The 25193-nt window shown below is 42.5% G+C and overlaps 1 protein-coding gene across 1 annotated transcript; it reads right to left on the reverse strand.

Annotated features, from left to right (window-relative positions):
• Positions 1–1721: 1721 nt before the first annotated feature.
• LOC127018253 (protein mono-ADP-ribosyltransferase PARP14-like) lies at positions 1722–24132 on the reverse strand. Its single transcript, XM_050899748.1, has 17 exons — positions 23922–24132; positions 22698–22837; positions 22573–22606; positions 20101–20361; positions 19260–19496; positions 15916–18218; positions 14088–14324; positions 13607–13828; positions 13084–13147; positions 11971–12120; positions 11204–11266; positions 9658–9825; positions 7523–7729; positions 6826–7434; positions 6125–6270; positions 4626–4800; positions 1722–2985 (listed from the first exon to the last, which is right to left on the reverse strand). Exons 1-17 carry the CDS (start codon positions 24130–24132, stop codon positions 2696–2698), a joined length of 5517 nt encoding a protein of 1838 aa, XP_050755705.1. The 3' UTR covers positions 1722–2695.
• Positions 24133–25193: the final 1061 nt, after the last annotated feature.

The raw sequence follows: 25193 nt of genomic DNA on the forward strand, positions 1-25193 counted from the left end.
TGATTGGGGCGGCTCACCGAGGGGTGAAGGGTGGGGCAGGGGGCCAGGAGGTGAGGTGAAGTGAAGGTGAGGGAGGCGCGCGCGCGGTGAGCGCGCGCGCGCGCCGCAGTGGCGTGCAGCGCTGTGCAGTGCAGCGCGATGTAATGCAGTGCAATGCAGCGTAGCATTCTGCAGGGCAGCGATGCAGCGTAATGCAGTGTTTGCAGGGGCAACGCAGTGCTGTGCCGCTGCGCGTTCTGCGCAGTGGTGCAGGGCAAGAGTGTGGTGCATGCGGGGAGTGCAGCGCAGAGCAGTGCAGTACCGTGTGGAGCAATGCAGTGCATATGGATCAGTGCAGCGCTGTGCCGAGAACGCAGTGCACGTAGTGCAGCACAGCACTGTGCAGAGAAATGCAGTGTGTGCAGGGCAACGCAGCACTGTGCGGTGCATGCAGTGCTGGGCAAATGAATGCAGTGTGGTGGGGGGCAGTGCAGCACTGTGCAGAGCAATGCAGGGCGATGCAGTGCAGGGCGATGCAGTGCAGTGCAATCCAGTTAGGCGCAGTGTGGCGCAATCCATGTAAGTGCAGCACAGTGTGGTGCAATCCAGTTAGGTCCATGCAGTGCAGTGGAGAGCTGTGCATCACATTGCTGCATGAGATTCAGTGCACCCCACAGGGCTCTGGTTGCCGTGCCACTATTAAAGCCAGTTTCGGGTTGGGGCGCCAGGTCCCCAGCTCAGCAAGGCCCCTCATTCTCTCCCCAGGACCGAGCTCCTTGTCCCTGGGAGTCCTGTGCCTTGAGGAGTTTGCTCCAGGCCGTGAGTCCGAAATCCTGCTACCCAGAAGCAAGGGTCCACCTGCGGCCAGCCTGCTGCAGCCAGCCCATCCCAGTGCTCGAGTCTGGGGCTGGGATTTCATTTTTCATACACAACATGACCTTTTTCCAGCTTCTCAGTCCACAAACACTGTGCAACAGAGTATCCCCAAGTTTCTAGTACAGAAACTAGTAAAGAAACTTGTATCACCACCACCGGGGACAAAAATCGTCTGGGTTTTTGTAGCGCTTCATCTTGCAGCTCCTGCTGCTTTCCAAGGCATTCAATTATAATGAGGGCCATGCAAATAGAAGGCGGTGTGTCCCGGCTCATCGGGCAGCTCAGTGACAGCAGGGGGAGAAGCCGGCAGACGCCCGGTGCCGTCAGTTAAACCGAGTCGCTCTGGCTGCTGCAGTGTTTCCACAATACAGAAAAGCATCCAAAAAAGCAGAGAAGGGAGAAAAGCGTCCTCACCTTTTCAGAAGGAGCAAAATCTATTAAAGCAGGAGTGGGTTAAACTCTGTTTTGCTTTAAATGGGAATTTATGCAGGACAGTCATCTGAAGTGCTACGTGGGCATCTGCTGTGAAGAGCAGAAATTTTTTATATTGCCACCTGCTACCTACAGATACCGTAAGCACTTTTCCCCTTCACAGGCAATGAGAACATCGCAGCAGGGTTTTAAGACATCCTGGCAGCTATTTGCAGCACAGGTCTCCTTTGGACTAAGGCAGAATAATTTCACCTGGAGTCTGTATACACAAGTCTGTCACTCAGACAATACAAGAAAACAATTTTGTCTTCTAAGCCTTTTCAAGCTTCTCGCTATTTATAGCATCAATGAAACATAAAGATATTCAAATGTAAAGCAACACTTCTACTTGAAGTGTGTTCCTTTGAGCAAATGACTCAGTGATACAACATAGCTGTTTGAAACTACTTTTATTAAAACCACGTGTATATGGGTTTTGATTGGCAGTTGTAAGATTATCACTGTAATAAGTGGACAGCTTGCAAAGATGTACAAATGCCATTATTTACTTGCTTTACAGAACTTTAAAATTTTTCAAATGGTTTAAGCATGATAACTGAGTTTTGCCCCTGTAGATGACTCGCTGCAAATTGGTAATTCTACAGAAGGGTTAATGTTTCGGTACCAACCAGAAGAAATTAAAAGTCCCTCTTTGCTGTCTTGAAAATTTCAGAAGCAATGACTTTGTATGTGGAAGCTGGATGTACGTAATGCAGGGGACCACGGAGAATGCCCCTAAGAAATGGGTATGAATATAGGAATTTACACATAGGGAGTAACAAAGTATGCCACAACAGCATAAGGAGGGTGAAACAATGAATGCAAAGTGCGTGTTCAATATTGGATATTTTTCCTTCTGGACGCTAGCACCAACAAGGGTGAGTGAATGCCCGAGAATGACTGAAAACTCTGCTGGCGAGCGAGGTTATTCCCCCAACACAGAGTATTTTAAATAAATCCTCACAGGCAGAGAGCCACTTGGTACTTTATGGTGAATACTGGAAATAGGAACATGCATAGGTGCACTGACCTATCCTACACCTCTTACTTCAGGCCACAGGTGAGGCAGAGCAGCTCCCTCTCCTACCAGCCCCCTCTGCCTTGCGTAGGAAGAGGTCGGGCTGTTCTCACAGTCCTTGCCTACACCTCCGCATAACTGAATTTGAAATGTGAGTATTGAAATAGCATGTTCTAAAATATTTGCTTATCCTGGCCTCATTGTGTTGATAATTTGAAGACATATTTAAAGACATGGATAGATAAATAACCACTTAGTTTAAGAAACCTAGATGTAAACAAGAATCAAGAACTGCCCTTTTAATTCCCACATGTAAAAGGCACTAAAATTTTCCAGACTATTAAGAATATTCTATTTTCTGAAAGTAATAAGGTATTCAGGATATGCCTGAATGTCATTAAATATGACAAACATTGTTGGATTATTCACATTATCAACCACGCTGTCATACAGGTCAGTAGGATCTGCTGGGTTTTTTGGTGGTGGAGTGATGAGTCCTCTGCTCCCAGCACAGTACTGCCCAGTGAGGACCCGAGCCAAGTACATGTATCTTTTGCCGTTCATATCCGGTCTGGAATAAATATCCTGAGCGGAATAACTTGCATCAACAGCAAAGTAAGTTCCATTTCCAATGGTTGCAGCTGTTTGGAAAGACAATGTTTTCAAATATAGTTAGTGTTCTTATTCCCATAAGAATCTCTAAAGCTCCCCCCCTTTTTTTTTTTCACTCTGCAGAAGTTATAAATTCGGTTAGAGTTTAAACAGCAAATTCTAGTAATAATCCTGTGTATCAGAATCAAATATAAATCCACTTAGATGTCGGGTAAGTATCAACACCCAGGTTTTGACTGCCCTTTCCTATGGGGAAAAGGGTTCCTCTCTCTGTTTAGCCTTGTTTAGCCTGCAATCCATCAAATTGCAAACCTTCAGAGCCTTTTCAACTTAAAATTACTATATAATTGTAATTACAGTTTTCTAGTTACACTTCACAGCAAGTTAGAGGAATCATGTTTCTTTATCTGAGACAGATTTCTTTTTTCTGACATTGGTAGAAAGCTGTTCAAGCCAGACAGGTCCTTCCTATCTGGCTGCTCTGATCTTTGGATATTTTTGCAAGGCTACCCAGCCTGACAGAAAGGAAGCGTGCCTTTCCTATCATAAATCGTGGCTGAGATGGAGAGGTGGATGTCAATACTCACAGGCAGAGAGAGGACATGGGGATCTAGGGCTCTTGCTTCCCGAGTAAATCCAACCTCCTCGCACTACCAAAGAGCAAGAAAGCAAAACTACGTCTCCTCTGGTCATGTTTTAAAAAGAAATGGTGGCTGCCATTTCTATCTGTGTACAGCCTGGTATATTTTGTGTAGGTTGGGCTTCGTTTTCTCAAGAAAATATCAGCATAAGTACCTCTAGAGGATCCAGACAGAGAAACATCTACTTTTGGATCCAGACCACACTAAAGTATCAACTAGATCTGAGTTAAGCTGTCCGGCTCTCTCAAGATCAAGTCAGCCCTAGGCATGTACAATTGTGTCTTAAGGAAGAAAACATTACGAACAGAAAGTAAGGACTTTTGAAGTAAGGTTGCAGGACCTCTAAGAGCAACTGGCACCTCAATTCAGCCCAAGTTCCACTTCTTTGGATCCTGTCCTTCATCTCTGAATGCTACCAAATAATAAACATAACATGACTGTACTAGAGGAACTGGACAAAACAATCTTTGAACTAATGCAGAACGTCTTTCTGCTAAATATTTAATAGTTCTCCCTAACAACTATTAAAGGGGAAGAATTAATTCATGAATTTCAACTGATTTCATGTGCATAAAAATGGTAGGGGAGTGGGATCTTCTGATTGCTTGTGCTGTCCTTATCTTTGGGGGTGACAGAAGTATCTGCACCTCTACTTTGCTACCTGCCTTTGTCTAAGAAGAGAGGAGATACCAGCAGCTAGTGGTTGGTATCTCAGCTAAGGATGTTGAACGGCAGTCCTTGTTTCTTTCTGTAGGCAGATCACACAAAACATTTCTCAAAAGCTGCCCAGGCTTGATTTCAGAGTAGGTGAGCTTTTTCTTATACCCTCTAGACGGTGCCATTCATCAACACAGGATTAATTGAACAGGTTAATTCCTCTGTCCATATAGATTATGCTCTGGAGTTGTTTATTATTCTGTTCTCCAACTTTATTCAGTCTTCATGTTGTACTGACAGCACTATAACATTGACATTCCCTAGCACCTCATACATGTCTAGGCAATTAACTGCTTTGGATAATGACTCACCATTCTTTCCAGCAAACCCACGATTAAATCCATTGTAGTTGATTGTGCTCAATGAGGATGCAGCTGTCCCATGAAACAGTAACTTCTCATTATTTTGATTTTTGTTCTTTGTACAGAGAGATTTTTTTTTTATTTGGTATGTCTGCCAGAGGAAGGGATTTTGTATTCTTTCAATCTGCAAAGTTACAAAATAGAACTATATTTATACTGGTAGAGACCAATATTTATCATGGCAGGAAAGCATTAAAACCAAACCAAACTGAAAGAATGACAGTAATTTTCACTATGCCCTGTTAGTGTGTGGTTTGGGTTGGGGAACTGAATACGTGAGCCTCCTGAAAAATCAGAAACCAAAGTAGCTTACAAGAGGTTTTCAAGCTTGGTAATTTTTGGCATACATTTGTCTTGCCTAGTATACCAGGTACACAGGCAATCATGGTAGCTGTGCATTGTCATTTTTAGAAACAGGCTGTTGTACCACTGCTAGAGGCAATTACCTAAGATGCCTTCTGTACATCCTAATCATCTTTACTGATGATTTTCTCACTAAAGGGTAGACTGTAGCGATAGCATTACGTTGAATTTAAGTTTCTCTTTTAGATCTCAGCTTGGAAGTCAAAATTACTTCCTTTACTGTGTAGCTTAGCAACCCATAAGAAACTCCTATATAAAAATAAATTGGTGGGAGGATAGATGTTGCTGGCTCCCTATGCCAACAATGTGAATGTAGCTCAGGGAGAAACAGTGTATCTGCATCAAAGTATAATCTTAAAGGCATTGCTGTAACAGCTTTCCATTTTCAATGGAAAAAGACTTCATGTCATTACCTAATTTTTTCTATTGTACACTAATATTTTCTTCTGTTTGTGTCTTAGTGCCCATGCTCATTGATTCTCATGATGGAAGAAAATTTTTCAAACACATATCCTCACTCTTAAATTCATCGTATTTTCTCCTATTTATCGCTCCTTCTGATTCTGAATAATTCTGTCTTCTTCCTGGCAATTAAATCTCTGTGCACTGTGTTGCAGACTTTTCAATAAGCAGGACCAAATCTTGACACTTCTGTTAAAACCAACAGTCTAGCCTGAAAGGCTCTGGGACTGACAGGGAAGAAGTAGTAAAATAGTAAAAAGCTTTATGGCCAGCCTGCAAGGACTTTGTATTTTCCTTTGTATTCGGAATGCTTTTGCTCATGCTTCCATTTCAATATAGAATTTTCTAATTGGAAATACCACATTAACTAGTGAGTACACATTAGTTGAACACAGAGGGAGCCTGAAGACTGATGGTCACTGGTTCTGCATTATTAGAAGGCAGAAATGGCAGGGCAACTCTTAGGAAATTTGATTTGATTTATAGACACCCTGTACAGTGCTGGGGAGACTGACATATGAAAGGTGTCTGAGGTTGCAGACACCTTACAAACAAATATTTAGAAAGTATATTAATGTTTTCAGCCCAAGAATTCACTTTTCCGCCCCCCCATAGGATTTCACCTTCTCTATGACAAAGCTGGGACAGGTATTCTTAAATGTGTTCTGAACTTCCAGATATTCCCGACGTGATGGCTCAAGATTCACCAGTTTGACCCGTTCCTTTTGCATGTCTTCCCACTGCACAGGGAGCTGTATTGACTGCTTATCTGCAAAACAGAGATTGCATTATCACAGATATCTAGTTCAGTTTTGTAGGCACATCTTAGAAACCAACTGCATATAGAGAGCTGAGAGGACAGTACCTTATGCAATACTTTATTCCAAGAATACTCTCTCTCTTCAATACATCACTGGCTCTGTAATGCACTGTTAAGACTTTACATTTTCTCTAGTCTAATTATCCCCATACCAATATCTAACTAAACCAAGTTTGAAAACCACAGAAGAATTTTATGCATTCTTCACACACAACTTCCTTTGTCAGACTTAAGCATGAAATCTATGCTAACTAGTCACATACATACGGATAATATTTGTATTTAAAACAGATGTTCTGATTTCAGTCATACCTGCCACCAATTATGAAACTAAAACTGCTGGCTATGGCATGCCCAGGGGAGAAAAAAAAAAAAGGGAAAAAAAAAAATGAAAAAAAGCTAAGGAATAGCTTACTTCTTTGGAATACCTGAGTTTGCATTTATCAGAATTATCATTCAATAATCACTATTACATGCTTTTTTATTAACAAAGCTGTAATTTACCTTCATTCTTTGGCACACGTTGAATGTTTATAGTTTTTCCTTGGTCATCATTAGCCTGTAGAGTATTCAGATCCACCTTGTAGTTGGTCTTGTTAATTTTGACAGTAAGATGTGTTTTTTTAGCTATTTTGGCATCCTCCAGCTGCATATTTGTCAGTTTATCAAAAGCAACAAAGCTATCATTGCTTCCTGGATACCTCCATTCTACCAGGTTATAAACAAGTTCTGCCTTGGATCGTTCTTCTTGAGTATCCTTAATTTTTTGGATCATTTTTTGAACTTCCACAGAAACAAAACAGACGTCCCTGCTAATACCAGAAATTTTAATGCAAGGGGGGGAAACTTTATTTTCAAGAAGAATGGTAACATGCTTTCTTCTCTGGAGATCTGCCAAAGTGTCAATTTGCCTCTCATCAAAATTTTCAATTAGCTCATCTGAAATACTGTTTTCAAACTGTTCCTTTAAAATTAAATTCTTGATCCAGGACTCAGTTGCATCCACATTTTTTTGGCTTTCTCCACAAATTTGAAATGTGGCTAAATCAACTTTCTTCTCCAAAACCATGAGCTTTTTCTTCTCAGTGGGTTGTTTTTTGCCCCAAAAAAATGCTGTGAAGAAATACATGTTAATTATTAGTTTTAAATAAAAGATCTTTAGTTTTGTTTGCACATGCGTGTGGAAAACCCACCTACTTACATTTAAACAGAGACATCCATGAATCTGTTGTGGATGAATCTGCATCTTCTCTTTTCTTCATGCTTTTGTAAAAGTCTCTGAGCATATTTGTCTGGAAGATGACGATTTTAATTCTTTTCAAATGCTGTACTGTTCTTTTGCTTGCAAATTCCACTATAGCATCCAACATGTTATCAGCTACCTTTGCTGGACTCTGTCCTGCTTGACCTAAAGAAAAATAACAGGCATGTATCAGTGAACAGTACTTAAATCAAGGCAGCATCCAGAAAACAGAGACCATGTCCCCAGCTCACACAGACTGGTGTCCCTCTCTCCTCCCCCATTATGCTTTCTGGCCAAAGCCCCAGGCTTAACCTCAGCTTTACACCTAAGCCTGTGAGCTCCAGCAGCTGACACCCTACACAGACCCAGGAAGCCCTTCTGGGATTCGCCCCCTGTTTATTTTGAGGCTCCAACAAGCACTTCAGCCTTAGCATCCCCCTGATATTTTTAAGCCCACACATCACTAAGTCTATCCCCATCTTTAAACTGGGTACCAAGGTAAAACCAAATCAAAATCAGCGGAGGATTTCGGCACAAGCCTGCAGTGTATTTCAACACACAAACAGGAACACCAAGCTCAAAACAACTGCTCTCATCCCCCTACAACAAGCCTGAAGTGCAACCTAAAGCTTATCCTGAAACGTTGGTGGGACCCCTGCCAGTTTCAGCCACGGCATCCCTTGGACAGCCATCGTGATACCAGCATGCAGATGATTTTGGCAGTTCAGGGGACCTGCCATAACTATCACTGTGGAGTCCAAACACTGACCCACTGTCCTAGTTTCAGTTGGGATAGAGTTAATTTTCTTCCTTGTAGCTGGTACAGGGTGTTTTGGATTTAGTGTGAGAATAATGTTGATAACCCACTGATGTTTTAGTTGTTGCTAAGTAGCGCTTATCTTAAGCCAAGGACTTTTCAGTTTCCCATGCTCTGCCAGCAAGCAGGTGTGCAAGAAGCTGGGAGGGAGCACAGCCAGGACAGCTGACCCGAACTAGCCAAAGGGGTATTCCATACCATAGAAAGTCATGCTCAGTATATAAACTGGGGGGAGTTGGCCGGGAGGGGCGGATCGCTGCTCGGGCATCGGTCAGCGGGTGGCGAGGCAGGGCCCCTCTAGTCCTGGTCATAGGATTCTCCACTCACTTTTTTTTTTTTTTTTTTGAGATAAGAACAGTTTAATAATTAAAGTAAAATATAATACTAACAACAACAATAATAATGAAATATAATAATAATTGTAATGAAAAGGAATATAACAAGAAAAAAAAATAAAACTCAAGGGAAAAAACAGTGATGCACAATGCAATTGCTCACCACCCGCTGACCGTGAGTTATTCTCACACTAAATCCAAAACACAGCACTGGACCAGCTACTAAGAAGAAAATTAACCCTATCCCAGCCAAAACCAGGACATCCACACACCAGCTCCTACCCTAACCTGGCACACTGAGCAAGGACCAGCTCACAATTTCTTTTTCCAGTCAAGGGCAGCCTTGGTCTGAGAAGGATACCCTGCTTTCTTCAAGCCCCGCTCCCCAAGCTAACCAGAAGCTTAAGCCAAATAAGCTACCCTGCCTCTAGCCCTCCACTGGAGCAGGTAGGCTGAAACAAGACCTATAAAAGGTGTAAACTACAGGTATTCTGTACCCAGCCCACAATTTCCGTAGTCAGCCAGGCAAGGTTTTGGTCTCAGGACAACTCCAGCTTTCTTCGCCTACAAACCCCAGCCCCAGCCCTTCTGTGTGGCTGAAATCCCAAAGCAAGGTCTATGGGAAGTTTGAAGAAAGGTGCAGGGTGGCCAGCTGAGACACACAGTCTGTTTTGGGGCAGATGTCTTTTATGGAGCAATACCTTTTCTTTAGGTGTTCTTGCTCAATCAATATCGACTGTTAATATTTATACTTTTAAAAAAGCAGCATTTTTGAAGTGTGCAGGTGGTGTTTGAACTGACTACAACGATCTTTGACAAATCACAGTTTACAGAGTTTCTTGTACAAGTCTACTGTTATGCATATCGGAGGTATTAACTTTGTCCCAGTTTCTGAACTACCCCCATCACAGTCCTCATCACTTTCTCAAGAAAATGCAAACCTGTTCCGATTGCCGGGAAGGCGACAGATTTGTACCTCCTTAGCTCACACTCGTTAAGCACTTTGGAGACCTGACTCTTCACGTTGGTATCGTGAATCAAGTGGATGATTTTACTGCACAACAGTTTTCCACCTTGTGTAGTAATAAAGCCACTTTGAGACTGCCCAGCTGGAAGAGAGAAGATAAAGAAGGAGACATAACATTTTCAAAGTGGCTATCTCTTTTGATAAGACAGCTGGTTATACTGATGCTAGAAGAGAAGTGGAAAAAGTGGAAAGAAATCCACTGTGAGCTGTATTATCCTGGTTTTAGGTGATTCCGGTTTTCTCTGTAAATGTTCTGATTGCAAAATTTCTTTGAGAAAGTAATTCTAGTAACTGTCTGTTCTCTAATTTCCCAAGATCTCTGCTACAAAATAGTTTCCTATGAAGTACAACTTAAGAATTTATGTTGAATTTAAATACAGCTCACTTTGATTTAAAAGCACGCCAATAGAATGTACACAATTCATTTATATGAGAAATCCTTTCTTATGCCACTTATTCCTTGAAAGCTCAGACTCTTATTCTGCAGAAGAGCTGAATGGTTAAAATAATATCATTAAGATAATGACCAACTGATCTAAGAACTGTGGTATGGAATCTTTAAAAAGACGTTCGTGTTTTTTCAGAGCACTCATGTTTGATCGTAAACACCTCAAAATGGAGTCATATTGTGAGGATGAATGGACTGATGAACACACGAGTTACATACCGCTTCACTGGTCACAAAGGTAACGACTGATTGTAAGATGCTCTGCATGCACTGAGATCAGGCTGATAAACGGGGAGAGCCTGCAGAGCCAAAGGCTGGGAAAAATATCCAGGGAACTCCATCTTGAAAGTGAACTTCTGGACTCAGAGCAGGAACATTTTGTTTATGAAACCAGAACGTGTTCCTTTCTGTGCTTGTAGAGGCCAACCACAGTGAGGTGGGATTTTACTGTTTTACTGGTCTGGCAGAATGCAGACTACAGAAGAACTCATGATCAGAGTGATAAGCAGAGTTACGTTATTTCAATAAATAGTAATTATGTATTTGTGAATATAAGCCTACAGTTGCTATTAGGTTTTAAAAGCCAGTCCTGCACATGCTTACACCAGAAGACAGCCTTCCACCACTTTGTTCAGTTTCAAAACTTCAGCTCTCCTGTAGCTGACAGTAGATGAGCTTAAAAAATATGCTCAAGTCAATGGGACTGTTTCTGTTCTTAAGTCAGGAACACGCTTGAGTAATTTCAGTGGTAAAGAACTTAAATTACATTAATTTCCCAGCACTTATTAGCATCAGAAAACTGTATCCATCTTCTGTTCAGTTGTGAAAAGAAAAATTTTCAAAGTAGGTGTCAAAATAACAACAGGACTTTTCAAAATTCCTAAAAGTGAAAGCTATTTTTTCAGATAAAATAATTATACCATCAGAGTAGAGAATTATAAAACAACTTTAAGTTTTCAGAGAGAACAAAAAAAAAAAAATTAATCAAACAAAATAGTATGCTTTAACATACCATATTGAGCACATTCTCCTTCTACCTGGGAACCAGCAGCATCCATAATTGCTTTGAAGACCCCTTAAATTATACAAGAAAAGCATACACATTCATTAAGTCAACTTAGCTATTTCTACTCAAAACTCTACCCAACTTCTGTACTCTACAAATACCCCAAATTCTCATATGCCAAGATCCCACAAAGTGTAAAACCCTGCCAGTTCCCCTAAGTACCCTCCATGACACGCTGCACTGGCTGCAAAGAGAACACTGCCTTCATTATTGATTAGAAATCATCAAGAATAACTCCTATTTCATTGTTTCACCAGCCAATAGTATGCCCTTCACCAAACTCTCCAATTGCTTTGAATTATATCATTTGATGTCTTTCATGCTTGCAATTCACAATGTCACCAAAGAATCCTCTGCTTCTTACAGGTCAATTTACTTAACCAGGGCTTTGGCTTACAGTGAAACATATTAGGACAAGAGCCATTTTTCAGAATTACATTTGATCTAAAAATTCCCTTTTATTTAAGCATTTTTGTTTTTAAACAAGAAAAATCTGGTCAGATGCCTTCTGTTTGAGTAGTTTGGAAACTAAATGGAATATTCAGGACACGTAAAAAAAACTGTTTAAGATCTATTTCCTGATGAATCACAACTCACTCTCTCATCTGAAAAATACTTCACAAAAGTTTCACATGTGGACAATTCTTTCTCCTACCCCTGTCTGAAAACTAGCCCAAATTTATCACTAAAGAACTACATATTCAATAAAATACCTGAAGTGGCATCAAATGTTGAATTTGATATGCTTACAATAACCTCTGTATCTTCCTTGGTAATATCTCCACTAATTACTTGGAGTGTAATGGAACCAATCTGCATCTCATGAACTCCCAATCCTTCAGTTGAAACAGGCCTAATGAAACCTGCAAGGGAAAGAAAAATACCTTAAAACACTTGCCCTCTAGTTTGGGGTATTATTCTCTTCTACTGATGGAAACTTCAACTTATCCTTTTAAGGAATATGCTCTAGATCAGTTTGATGGACGTAGAGAGTCTCTGCCTTTCTCTCTACTCCAATTCTGAAAGCAGGAAGGCACATTACTCTTCCATGTAAGTACTGTGAAAGCGAAACCATTTCTATTCCTGTAAATGCATGCAATATAAATTCAGAAAGGACTCTTGGGGTTATCCGATCTGACCAGCTCTGTAACAGTTTCCTGAATTAACTCTTACAAGAAATGGAGTATCCAGCTTAAGCATTGCCAGTAACAGAGATCCCATCACACCACTTTTGTAAGTCATTTCATCTTTAGCGTCACAGATAGAAAACCGTTCCTTACTTCTAGTCTGAACTTATCTAATTCAGATTTTATCTGCACACTGTTAACTTCATCTCACCAATACTCACAGCAATGGAGAAGAAAGAGTTATATATTCTTACAAATAAGCCTCTGTCGTTGATGCAGTTCACTCATGTTTTTGCTATTGTGTCACACTACCGTCAATTAATAAACGGAAAGGAAATTGTCCATTCTGTATATCTCTATATAGATTAAAGGTACAGAAACACATGTTATTTATGGCTTGTTTGGCAAAGTGATACCAAGTTCTTATACCCTTTGAGTAGGACAAACTAATGTTCTCCTACCAGGATATCCTCTTCCATGTGATAAGACTGGCCTCACTAAGAGATGAGCGTGCCCTCAACAAAAGAAATTCTTCTTCAAGTTTTTTACAAACGCAGTTTAAGAATGCCAGTCCATTAGGAGGAAAAAAAAATGCTCTGTGTCTTGATGACATTTCGTCTGTTTCCTGATATGTATAAAACCACTTTACAGTATTTACATTCTCCCCTGTGTCCCACCTCCTGCCCATACAAAACTTACTTGGCCTTGGTGCTGCGGCATTGCAACTGTCAGCTATCCTATGTTCTAGTTCAATGGTAAAAGCCTAAGAAGAGAAAAAAGGTAACAAAGATAGTATTTTAGAGTTTATATACTGAATATTTCTATAATGAACATTAACAGTCACGTAGCTCTTGCTGAGCCATCTGACACATTTCACAGTTGTGTTTAGGTATCACTAGTAACAGTGGAAGACTCAGTGTGGACAGCGTGATAATAGATACAGTCTTTGAGTTGCCAGAACTCTGTCAAAAGATGAGTGAGCATTTACAGGTGTTTACAGTGTCAGCAGTGAGGCCACTTTTGTCTGCAGCTTGTGCTTGCTGAGAATTTGTATTTCAGAGACACTGAATGAGACACTGGAGAGACATCCCACTGTCACCGGCCCACAGCAATAAGAAAGTGCTAAATTATTCCCTTAAGAAAGCAATATAACTAAAGTATATTGTTAAGGCGTAACTAGAACCGTATGTAACATAGATGGCTTTGTCCTGAGAAGAACTACCTGAATGTTATCCATATCTTTTGGATTCAAGAGAAAATGAACTTCCTGGAGAGTCTTCCGAGTGTGACTACTACTAAACTTGAATACCACATCAAACATTAACTTGGAAACAACGGTTTTAGGAAATCCAAATCCTCCAGTTCCAATAGCTGGGAAAGTGATTGATTTCAGTCCAAGTTCTTCAGTTTTCTTCAAGCAGGAATGGATTACATCTTCTAGGGTCTGTAAAACACAGCAAAGATCCTTTTTTTTTTTTTTTTTTTAAAAAAAAGGGCATCATTTCTTATTAGTTCCACAGAGACTACGCTGGTATGAGAAAAAGCTCTCAGTGCATCAAGGCATCTTTAAGGTCTCTGCCAACAGAAGTAAATGGAGTTGAGTCATCTAAACTAACTATTTTAAATCCTGAAACTTCAGGATAGGATCCCAAATAAATCTGTTTTCAAAATCAGTATTTTTTTTTAAAATAATTGAAATGTACCTTCAGGGTCTGTCCTCTTCCTCCATCCCACGTGGGAAGTATGGCATGAAGCACGGACTTGCAGGCCAGAGCACATCCACTGGTGCAGAGCACACTCCCTTGACCAGCAACCTGTCTTTGTTTTTCATTGTCAAACTCTACTTGGAGTGCTGGTCCAGCCTTTTCCAGCAAGGCTTTGCAAAGAGGCCCCACACCAAACTCCAGATCTGTGCCAACACTGTTGACAATAACATCCGTCTGCAACAAAATTACAACAAAAATATCTATAGCCAGACTTCAAGTAAAAATACGCATCAAGACTAATAGTACTACCAAAGCAATGCACAGCACAAAAAACAAGATGCCAATGGAGAAATAACCTGGTTTTCAGCACAGCTTCTGCATCCTGAGTATTCCTGGACTTGTAGGAAACCTACGGTAGGCAGCATCAGATCCACTGTGAGTGCCAACACCACGGGTATCTATGTGTGAGCAGGTCATCCATCCATCCATCCATCCAGGCAGAGCTGTCAAGCCCTCAGTGGAGGTAAGGCTGTGACTCACCTCGTCCTGAGCAGACGCCAATGTCTGGGCAGGTGAAATAAACCCAACCTTTGCAGTCTGCCTCATCCCCTCTCCCCAAACCCAGCCTTTCCTACATTTCCTTGTGAAGAACTGCTGCAGTATTGCTCCTTCTTCTCTAGCATCATCACAGGATGCAAAATATATGTATTGTATAAGGTACACGTAATGTAGAAATTTTAATGTCCCTTTCCTCCTTTTCACTGAAGTGGGATTGTCTACACCTTATCAGAAAAGCAGCACCTCATGCACTAAAATGAGGTGAAGGGAGGTTGTTGTGCTCTCATGAAGTAAAACAGGCAAAGCGCTGAAGTCTGGTGTTTGCTTTGCTTTTTTCCACTGGAGACGTTTTAATTACAAAGTATTTTAAATGTGTGTCATATTGAGTTTTTTTTAAATCTAGTATTGCTCTTTTATTGGAATAGGCTTTTACAGGCACCAAAATGACAACTGAAGCAGCTAATAGTGAAACAACAGGACAATAATAATAATTTAGGGAGATTTTAAACTCCCAAAGTATAAAAAGCAGGGGCTGTTGAAAAAGAGAGATTTATCAAGATGCACTTTGCATCACTGAAGAAAAAAACATAAGGGAAAGAAACTACGTCAGAGGTGTAAATTGAGTCTTGATGGTCTAGATGAGTAGTAGTTAAACTCTTTGTTAGCAAAAAGAATGAAAAAAGAAAATGGGGGAAAAAAATAAGAAGAATCAGGTCTAACCTTTGGCAAAACAATCTAAGCATGCACTCTTCTATGGGGTCACTTTTCTAGAGCCCAGTAACTTCTTCATAGACTGTGTCTTTAACCCATCCAAAGAGAAGGGAACTAAAAAAAATAAGCTACATCCTCCCTGTTAGCATGACTCACAACAGCAGTCCAGACAGGTGCTGATTTCCCGTAATATCCAACCTAGATAGCTACAGATCATATAAATACTTCTAGAAAGTATTTTAATATTTCCCTTTTAGAAAAAAAGCAAACTGTTTTACATGTTGACCTTAGATCTGGAGAACGAATAAAACCTAGCTGGGAACGAAACATCCCAAAATTCACAGCTGCCCACTAGAAATGGCTGCAGAGTGACAGATCCCAACCTGAAATCCATCAGTTTTGCAAGCCTGCATCCTTGTTTAGCTAGCACATAGCCGCTGTTTCCCTGTGTACCAATTGCCTTGTAAAACATTATAACCTACTGTCCTTCCTTTTCTATTTAAATTTAAAGATCTTCACATCAAGTTAGAGAGGAAGCAGAAAATTAAAGACCTACCGTGGCTTCCTGAACGTTTTTCTCCTCTACTTGGATGTGAAGTCCTTCATTTGTCGTAACCATCTGCAGATCATCTCTAGCCATCTGCAGATCCTCTTTTCTCTTCTCCTTCTGGCTTTCTCTCAGCTTACGGTTTTCCGAGCGCGGTGTCAGCAGTATTGGGGAGGATGATTTAGCTGTAAACACTTTTTTTACCGTCTCACTCAGAACCTGAACTGTTTCTTCCGCATCATCTACAAGATGAACCTCCTTCAAGCTGCTGTCCCCCATGGATTCTTCCAAGGTCTCCTTGATGGAGGATACAATTGAATCTGCACACGTCTGCAGTGGGAAGCCAAAAATCCCTCTGCTTATAGGGGGCAGAGCTATAGAACTATGATTGTATGTTTCGGCTAGTTGCAGACTTTTCTTCACTGTCCTTCTTAACAAGTACACGCACTTTTCTGCTTCATCCTTCCTCCACCTGGGCCCAACAGCATGAATGATGTTCTTGCAGGGGAGTTTCCCAGCGCCTGTGATAACTGCGCACCCAGGCTGCAAAGTCCCGTTCTTCCTCACCAGCTCGTCGCACTCCTGTTGCAGCTCTGGACCAGCCGCTTCTAACAGTGCCTCAGCCAGGCCACCGATGTGTTTTAAGTCTTCATTAGATGCATTTACCACAACATCAACAGGATGAGTGCACAAGTCAGCTTTATACACTGCTACTACAACTCCATCTGGCAGCGTTTTCTTGTAGTGGAGCTTTCTTTTCTCTTTATCCCCAACTTTTTCGCCCTTCTGTTGTTGTTGTTCTTCTTCTTCTTCCAGCCTAATCAAACAGCTAAATTTCTGCTTTGCCTCAAAAACACATGAATCTTTCCTCTCAATGAAGAACTCTTTGGCTCCCGGTTTATCAATTGGCACATTTTTTGAGTAAAGGGATGAGAGAATTTTTTCAAATGTGGTGATTGCTTTTGGCACTTCTGCTTTTGGTCCGCTCAGGGAAATACACGGTGTCTTGGTGTCAAAATGTACTGTCACACCTTTCTTCCTCAATTCAAGATAAACACTGGATTTTTCCTTCTCTACAAACTGCACTACCACCACTGACTTAGCTGGGATTACTTTTTCCATATGTGTGTTTCTATCTATAAAATCATTAAGTTTCTGATAAACTTCAGTTACGGCCTTAGAAAAGCCAGCAATAATCACTTTATTTTCTTTTCCAACAGGTTCATCAATGACTAGAGTTTCCTGGGAAGAATTGTACTTCTTACGCAAGGAGGCAAGAAGACTCCTCCACTGCTCCTTTTTAATGACCTCACCATCCTCCACGTCGATGCACTCATATTCTAAGCCTGTCTTTATTTGCTTTTCTGCTTCTAAAAGATCTTTGGGAGCATCTCCAAACAGCAACACAGTATCATCCTCAAGCTCATAAAAACTATTAATTTTTTTCCTAGTGAATAATGTCTCTGACATTGTTTTATTATCTACACGCTGTAGATAGTAGAAAACATGGGGATCAATGGTAACTGATGTATGTGGCATATTCAATACCTTTTCCAGTAAGTCAGCTTTGATTTTGTATACTTCCGCAGGTAATCCACACAACTGAACAGTTTTTTTTGTGTCATCATAAAAGATCTTTAAGCATGGATATTCTTTGTGAATATTCTTTTCTAGTCCAGCATTGTGCAGAACGGCATACTTCCCTGGAATCACTGACACAGAAATTTCTATGCTTTGTTTTTCCCTTTCACTTTGCTTCATGGCTTTTTCCATGCATTCCCTCACTTCTTTCTCTGCACTGTCCACTGCTGTTCTGTTGCCTGCAATCACCACCATCTCCTCAGAAATATCAGTTATGATCAAAGCAACATCTTTCATCAATCTGTTTTTCACATCTTCCCAATCCACTGAATTTACTTGACATTTTATAGCTATGTAACGTGCCATGATACGTGAGAACTCAGTAGAAGCATCTTGCTTCCACGTCTTGATCAACTTAATCATTGGCTTTTTCTGTTCAGAGAGAGATGATGATGGGCACAACATAATTTCTGGGTGTGCACAGTCTGTCTGGGGCCATTTTAGCTCACAATGGCAAATTGCCATTTCCTGGTTTATCTCTTGGATCAGTTTAGCCTGCCTTTGTAAAAACTGCCAGACATACGGATCTAGTGGCACCCCAATGGGGTCTGGCATCTTGATAGTTGGTCTGTCTTCTCCATAGAGAGCTGTTCCCAGGGAGTGATAATATGGATGCACAGAAATCGGTGTCTGTTCCAGTGAATGCTGCTTTTCCAAGACCGTGTTTAGATCTAAAAGTTAGCACACATACATACAAATACACGTATCATTAACTTCAAATCAAGCAAATGACTCTGTTCTTAGAACACTGAATAATGTTTGGGTTTTTTTTTCATTTGAACGATCTATTTTTATGTCTTTCTGATTTCCAAACCACTCTGTAGGGGAGAAGATAAGAGGCTTGGCTCCAACTAGTTTGGTAAATATGCTTGTGCTTGTATTCTCCTGTACAGCTACACCTTGCTCTCATTTCCTAAGGAAACCCCACCGCAGAGCAGGGCCATATCAACGTACTACTATGAAATGCTCCTTACTCTCAACTTAAAATAAAACTCTTTGTGCCAGTGCATTTTTACTTTTTTTTTGCCATTTTAGTTGGAATGGACAAAGGAAAGGAATTATAATGGTGGCAGGGACTTAAAACCACATTACAAGATCCAAATTACATATTAACTTAATGAACAAAATATTATTAAGCAAATTCTGAGTCAGAAGAAAAACAATCACCTGGCACATATCTTTAATTAAAGTAAAGGAATTTACTAAGCCAGGAGTCTCCTAACACAGAGATATTTACCAGAGGTTGCGCTGGCACAAAAATGGGACAGTGATTCAACACAAGGAATAGTAACAAGATTTTTCTTTAGCTCTGTTCTTCCCTGATAATGAAGATATTTGACCTTAATTAGTTTCTGAAAGCTAACTGTGAAAGCTGAAGTCATTAACAGATCCTGCTTCCTCTACCTGTAAGTACAATTAATGTTGTATTGCAAATAAAACCCTCCGTAAATGGGGAAAAAACATCAGTGGGAACAACCCATGCACAAAGCAGGTATTAAAATGAACCTTTGGTAACATAAAAAAACCAGAGAGATTCTGAAACTCTAGACACGCAGCAGTATTTCTAAGCACAGAGCACTTCCCAGGAACAGGACACTGTACGCTGGCTTTAGCGACAGCAAGCCAGGCTTCCCCTAATGCCCAAATTTGCGGTAATTTTCTTTCAAGTCCTCCGCCTGGGAGGACTTTGGTCAGGCAAAGGACAGCGTTACCTTTGTGATCACAGAAAGTAATGATGGCTGAGTTCTCCTCAGGCAAGAGCTGGACGTCTGACACAGGCCCCCCTCCGTTCCGCACACTCTCAAAGTAAACTGTGATGTAGTCTGTGGAAACACCGTCTGGTATATTTTCAGCCTTGATGCTCTGGGTCAATTCAAGAAGCCTGGCAGTCATTTTGAATTCTTTAACTCTTTTGTTTTGTGAACATTTTTTGACAAATTCTTCAGTATCTGCAAACAGAAAAGCAGTATGACTGACCATGTTCTCCCACGTTGCTATCAGACCCGGCTATCACTTCTGGCAAAGAAATAAGCTGAGTCTACTTCTCCCTGTATTTGGAGAAAAACTTTTTTTGGTGCCAAATAACTGTGTTGTAACAAAAAAGGGGAAATGCACACAGCCGTGTTACTCTCTGCTATTCACTACGTCTCTGTTCCCCTCTTATTTATCTCTTGTATAAACTAAGCACACTTCACTGTTTCACCATCTTCTCAGAGACTTTATATACTTCAATAATTTGCAGAGCTCATCTCCACACTCAGTCCGCTTCTAATTCTTCTCCATTTAACCCAAAATAAGATAAGACACAACGAAACATTGTGTCTCATGCAATTTCAATTAATGAAGATGCCACAATTTTCTTTTTTCAGTGTAACATTTGGATCACAGGCATTTTCATGGAGCTGTATATAAGACTTATATCTTTCTTGAGAGACTACACTCCATGTACTTTTTTAAAACTGTCTGAATCTCTAATGGGAGAGGAATCAAGCTCTGAAAGCTATTACTCATACATATACATGGAAACGAATGATGGTGTTCATCCTGTCTTACCGATACTTTTTATAAAGGTAGCTACAGCAGCATTTATTTCAGGTATCACTTCCACGGTGAAGTCATCATCTACTGTCAGGCCACTGATGTTCTCCAACAGCATACATAAGCATTTTGGACTGCAACCTTGTATGTTTTCAAACACCACTGAAGGTGAGGTCTCTGCGGACTTTTCTGCAATGTTCTCCGCAGAGCCAGCTTCCTCCTGGAGTTCACTGTTTGGAACAAAACTCTCTGCTTTCTGCAAGACTTCTGTATCATCTTCAACAGAAAGAGAAATAAGCCACATGACATATTGGTACACATTTCCTGGAATAAACAGATTTTGCTTACCCTTTCTCTCCTTTCCTTTCCCAAGAAAAGAGATTGCCTAACCAATCAAATACTGCAGGGTACCCCAGGACATTTTGGGATCCAAAACAGCCCAGATGTGGTATTCTGTGGGGCTGCAGGCACAAAAATGGCCATGAGTAAACAAGTCCAAGATCACTGGTATGTCTCTGAGTCAGAGACATAAATAAAATAAAATCCATTAAGATAATTGGCTATGGCTGCTCAGGCATTGGTAAGGGTTGTGAGAGACCCTGCAGCCTCTGCATCAGTTTCTTGGCCTGGGTGCAGGCATAACAAGCCCGAACATAGCTCGGGACACCCGCAGGCACCAGAGGCCACCAGTAGCTCTGTGCAACTCGATGCAAAGCCTCCTGATGACCACAGTGCCCTGCCATCAGTGCGGCATGACAGCACTGAAGGACCCATGTGCACGGAAGGCCGGCAGGGATGCAACAAAATTTTGCGGATAGAAAATGTAACAGGGGTGCCCACCAAGTACCCCAGAAGTCCAGCAGCTGCTAAAGGAAGGCACGTCTCCGGCTTTGCAGACAGATGAGGGTGGAGGCAGGAGAGAACCTCCAAACGGGAACGACATGCTCTTCCGCGTGCCTGAGTAAACTGAAAGTGTCACCCAGGTATGCGGTGACACAACTATCCAACAAGTCACGGAAAAAGGCAGTCACAGAGCGCTGCAGGGTGGCAGGGGACTGACACAGGCCAAAGGGCACCCCAGGGTGCTCAAGATGGCCATACTCACAAACAAAGGCAGCTCTCCACTCCTTGCCCCAACGAACACAAGCAAGAGCATAAGCCCCTCTCAGTTTGGTAAACCAGCACATCCCTGCACCATGGCAGGGAGATGAGCGTCGAATGAAACCCTGGCGCTCACCGCCCTCAGTGTAAACCTCCAGGACCACCATCTCTGGCTGTGTCAGAGGACACGTACAACTGAGGGGAGAGGAGCTCGTTGGAGCAGTTGCACACCTGACTGGGGATGTGGGAAGGTCTCTGCTTGCTTTTGCTGAAGAACACCCCGAAGTCCCTAAATCCCGGGGTAGCGCCCAACAGGCCGGCCATGGGGGGCAGGCCCAAGGAGAGAGACAGAGACGCGGGGTGGGAAGGATCGAGCAGGCGGCAGCGCAAACAGGCTGGCTGTGCCCGCTCGCCGGGTTTACAAGCTCTCCCGAGGTATAACAACAACTGATACCAAACCCATAACATTTACAGAAAACAGCTGCCTTTGAAGGCCTACCAGCATAAGCCCAACAAGAGAAAAACAAAAGAAATAACCGCAGAAGCAATAGCTCTACAGGTGCTAGTTATTCATTTCTAGGTCACCAACAGGAATCATCTGCTCCACTATGTCCAATTAAGAAAGTACAAAAAAGCCAAAACTGAAAGCTAGGCTGACCCAACGAAGCGATTAAGAGCAGCATCTGGAGATTTTCAGGGTCCTCTCTAGTATAACTGAAAAATAGTAGATGACAACTTTGAGTACCTAATTTTGACAGGAGGCAAACCACCCAAAACGGCACCGAACAAGACTTCATGCAGAAAGGAAAAGACAGGGGGGTAATTACTGAAGAACTTCCTGATTAACTAGTCTGTCTTAAGGCTGAGTATTTACTCTTCACAGATATAGGTATATTTAGGTGTGCAGTACTGTTTTCTAGATTGCTTTCTGAATCATAAAGCTTAGCAGGATACTGCTGAAAGAGGACCTAACCGAAGTCACTGAGGTACTGGGGAGATGCACCACTTGCCTTCACAGAATCTCCTAACTGCAGAGAGCACAAAGACACCAGGCCTGGGCTTAAGACCTTAAATCTAGGTGTTTCTACGCAGATCTTAGAGCAGTTATGCAGGATAAGGGAACTAAATCCCTCTCTGGAGATGCTCCTCTGATTAAACAGGCTATTTTAGAAGCTAAAACCAGGTGTGTGGTCTAAGTCTGTCAAGGTGAACTCCACCCTTGGTGTTCAAGTCTACAGTGTCCCTGGCCAGACATCTCTCCCTGTATCACCCGAGTCAGGCTGCCAAATTCAACTCCCCACAGAACTGGAGCTGTGTGTGGAGAAAAGCACCAACATTTTCTTTTTATGAAGAAACATCACACAAGAGTGATGGATAACATTTTACCTTTTGTTTGAAGGTTGCTTGTGGCATCCAGAGCCTAAAATAAAATGAAAGCAAAATATCAGTGACTGATTTGACACTCGCACCACTGTTTCAAAGCTCTGGTTAGGATTACAATTTTTATTCACCTTTGTTGGAACTAATTTTTCTTCAAATGCCTCCTCTTCAGCAGCTAGTGCTGTTTCAGGCTCTGTGACAATCAACTTCAGTTCTCCTTTTTCTCCCAAATACAGCTTATGAGACTGTCTCTCAAGAACTCGTTGCTTCACTAAATAAAACCAAAAAACCCCAGTAACAATCTGAATAGAAACACAACTTTAAATTACATAGCACTTTTCCACCATTACATTAGGACACATATACTGTCCCACAAAATGGAAGAGCTTTAAACTCATAACGCTAACAGAGCACGCACGAGGCTTTCCTCCTGAAAAGAAATGGAAGAACAGCAGAGGATATTATTTCTGTGAAAAACCACCAGAGATGCAAAGCTCAGCTCCACCACATGTTTCCTGGCTGGCGTCCAGCAGGCAGTTCTGCGCTGGGGCTGCAGCATGAGGGTGCCGGTACCGGCCCCAGGCCTTGCACACCCTCTTCCAGCCAGTGTCAAAATGGCTTGGGGTTGTATGTCCTGCACTTACCAGCTAGGCGAGTCAGCAACTGGGAAGCATGATAAGGCAGAAAAAAAAAAAAGTGTATATATGTGTGTTTATGCACATACATGTACATGCATGTATATGTATACATTTAACACAACTGCAGCTAAATGCTTTCGACCTTGCTGCAAGTTTATATAAATACATGCATATTCTGTCATATTTTTAATATATATCTGTAACCACAATATATATTAAGTTATATTAACATAAGCTTTATTATTCCAAGTGCAAGCTAGAGAATACTACTGTGCATCAAAATTAATATATACGCATATATACCTGGCAGGATATATTTATTAACTTATAGCCTAGAGTTATTAAAAATGCAATCTAGAGGCTAGTACTAAGCACTGAATTTAAGCATATATATAAGCAAATACATATTATATAGTCTATATTGCATATTACAGGATGTATATGACCTTATATGCTATAGATTTGTATATTACGTATCAGACAGCATACATCAGATCACATGCAATAATTAGGTCAGTATATACATTTTAACCCGCAGAAAGTTACGACTTGTGAGTTACAACTCTCAACACACTTCCGTAGGGAGCCGATACACGAACCCGGTTCCCGGCCGCCCCACCCGGAGGGAGGCGGGCAGCCCTCGGCCGCGGCGGCCCCCTGGACGCGCCGGACCCCGCCGGACCCCCTCACCCCCGACCCCCCTCCCCAGCCGCTCACCCTCGGGGTGGGCGAAGCAGACGAGGAGGTGCCCGGTCCCCGTCCCGGTCCCGGTCCCGGTCGCGACCCGCAGCTCGCACTCGCCGCCGCCCGAGCGCTTCTGGCTCTGGAAGTAGCAGAGCAGCTTCTTCCTCAGGGCGGGGGGCGGCTCGGTCGCGCCCCAGTCGCCCCGCACCAGCAGCGGGAAGGCGCCCTGCCGCTGCCCCGCCATGGCCGCCTCTACCGCTGCCCGCTGCCTTTCGCTTTCGCTTCCCGGCGCGGCAGGGCGGGGCGGCCCGCGGCCTTTCCCAGCAGGCAGCGGCAGCCGGCGGGGCCCGGGACACCGCGGAGGAGAGCGAGGAGGGAGGCGGTCGCTGTGCCGGGACGGGGCCGCCGCTTCTCCCGTCTCCTCCGCTGCCGTCTGTCGCGACACACCCGCCGCAGGCGGCCGGCTGCCCGGACCCGCCGGTCACAGCTTCACACTTGCGCCCTTAGGCTCCTTTCCCCGCCAGAATTTCCTAGAACACCCAAAGGTGCCTCAGGCGCTCACTTCACGTTACAAAATGTCCTCTCCCTCCCTGCACCGGGAGCTGGAAGCCCATCACGCTGCTGAAGGAACAAGGTCCCCTCGTACTCTTCCACCTCCCACCCTGCCTTTTGATTGTAATAAACTCGTTTGGAGAAGCAGCGCCTTTTACTCATCACCTGCACAGATCCCAGTGCTACAGGTTTCTGCTCTGTGCTTGATGCCTAGGCACCTATAACGCGAGCACTGGTGAAAAAACGCCTTGGTGTTCTCCATGGCTTCTTGTGGTGATGGAGCAGCTGAGAACAGATGCATTGCTCTCTCCTGAAGAGAAAGTTCAGCACCCTGAGCCATCACCTCTGGCTCCCATCACACCGATGAACCAGTGACCGTGGGTATTTGTTACAGGGATTGATTAAGTTTATTCGTTTTAAAAGCAAAACTTAAGACTTTTAGCCCTCACATCTTAATTTCAAGCACTAGGAGTTCAATAGTCAGCATTTTTCAGCAGTTCAAAAGCTGACATAATCAAAAGCAATAAATCCCAAAATGAGTGGTTCCAGCACTGTTGCAGAGGGAGTGATGGGGTGGGGCGTGAATGAACAGCCCGACGCTTATGGCTCTACTGATACTTTCAGGTTCACGATTTTACACCACCTTCCCTAGAAAATATGATTATTGCTCACATGAACACACCAACCCACAGTAAAACTCTGAAGTAATAGCAACCTAACTATGTAAAGCACGTACTGGAAGATTTTCTCTTA

Source organism: Gymnogyps californianus, chromosome 7, assembly GCF_018139145.2.
Source record: "Gymnogyps californianus isolate 813 chromosome 7, ASM1813914v2, whole genome shotgun sequence".
Classification (NCBI taxonomy): Eukaryota; Metazoa; Chordata; class Aves; order Accipitriformes; family Cathartidae; genus Gymnogyps; species Gymnogyps californianus.

Coding starts and splice junctions, on each gene's coding strand:
- LOC127018253 (XM_050899748.1), bottom strand. CDS start 24,132: ATGGCGGGGCAGCGGCAGGGCGCCTTCCCGCTGCTGGTGCGGGGCGAC. Junction 19,497..20,100: donor TACCTTTATAAAAAGTATCG/GTAAGACAGGAT, acceptor TTCTGTTTGCAG/ATACTGAAGAATTTGTCAAA. Junction 11,267..11,970: donor AACATTTGATGCCACTTCAG/GTATTTTATTGA, acceptor GTATAATTTAAG/GGGTCTTCAAAGCAATTATG.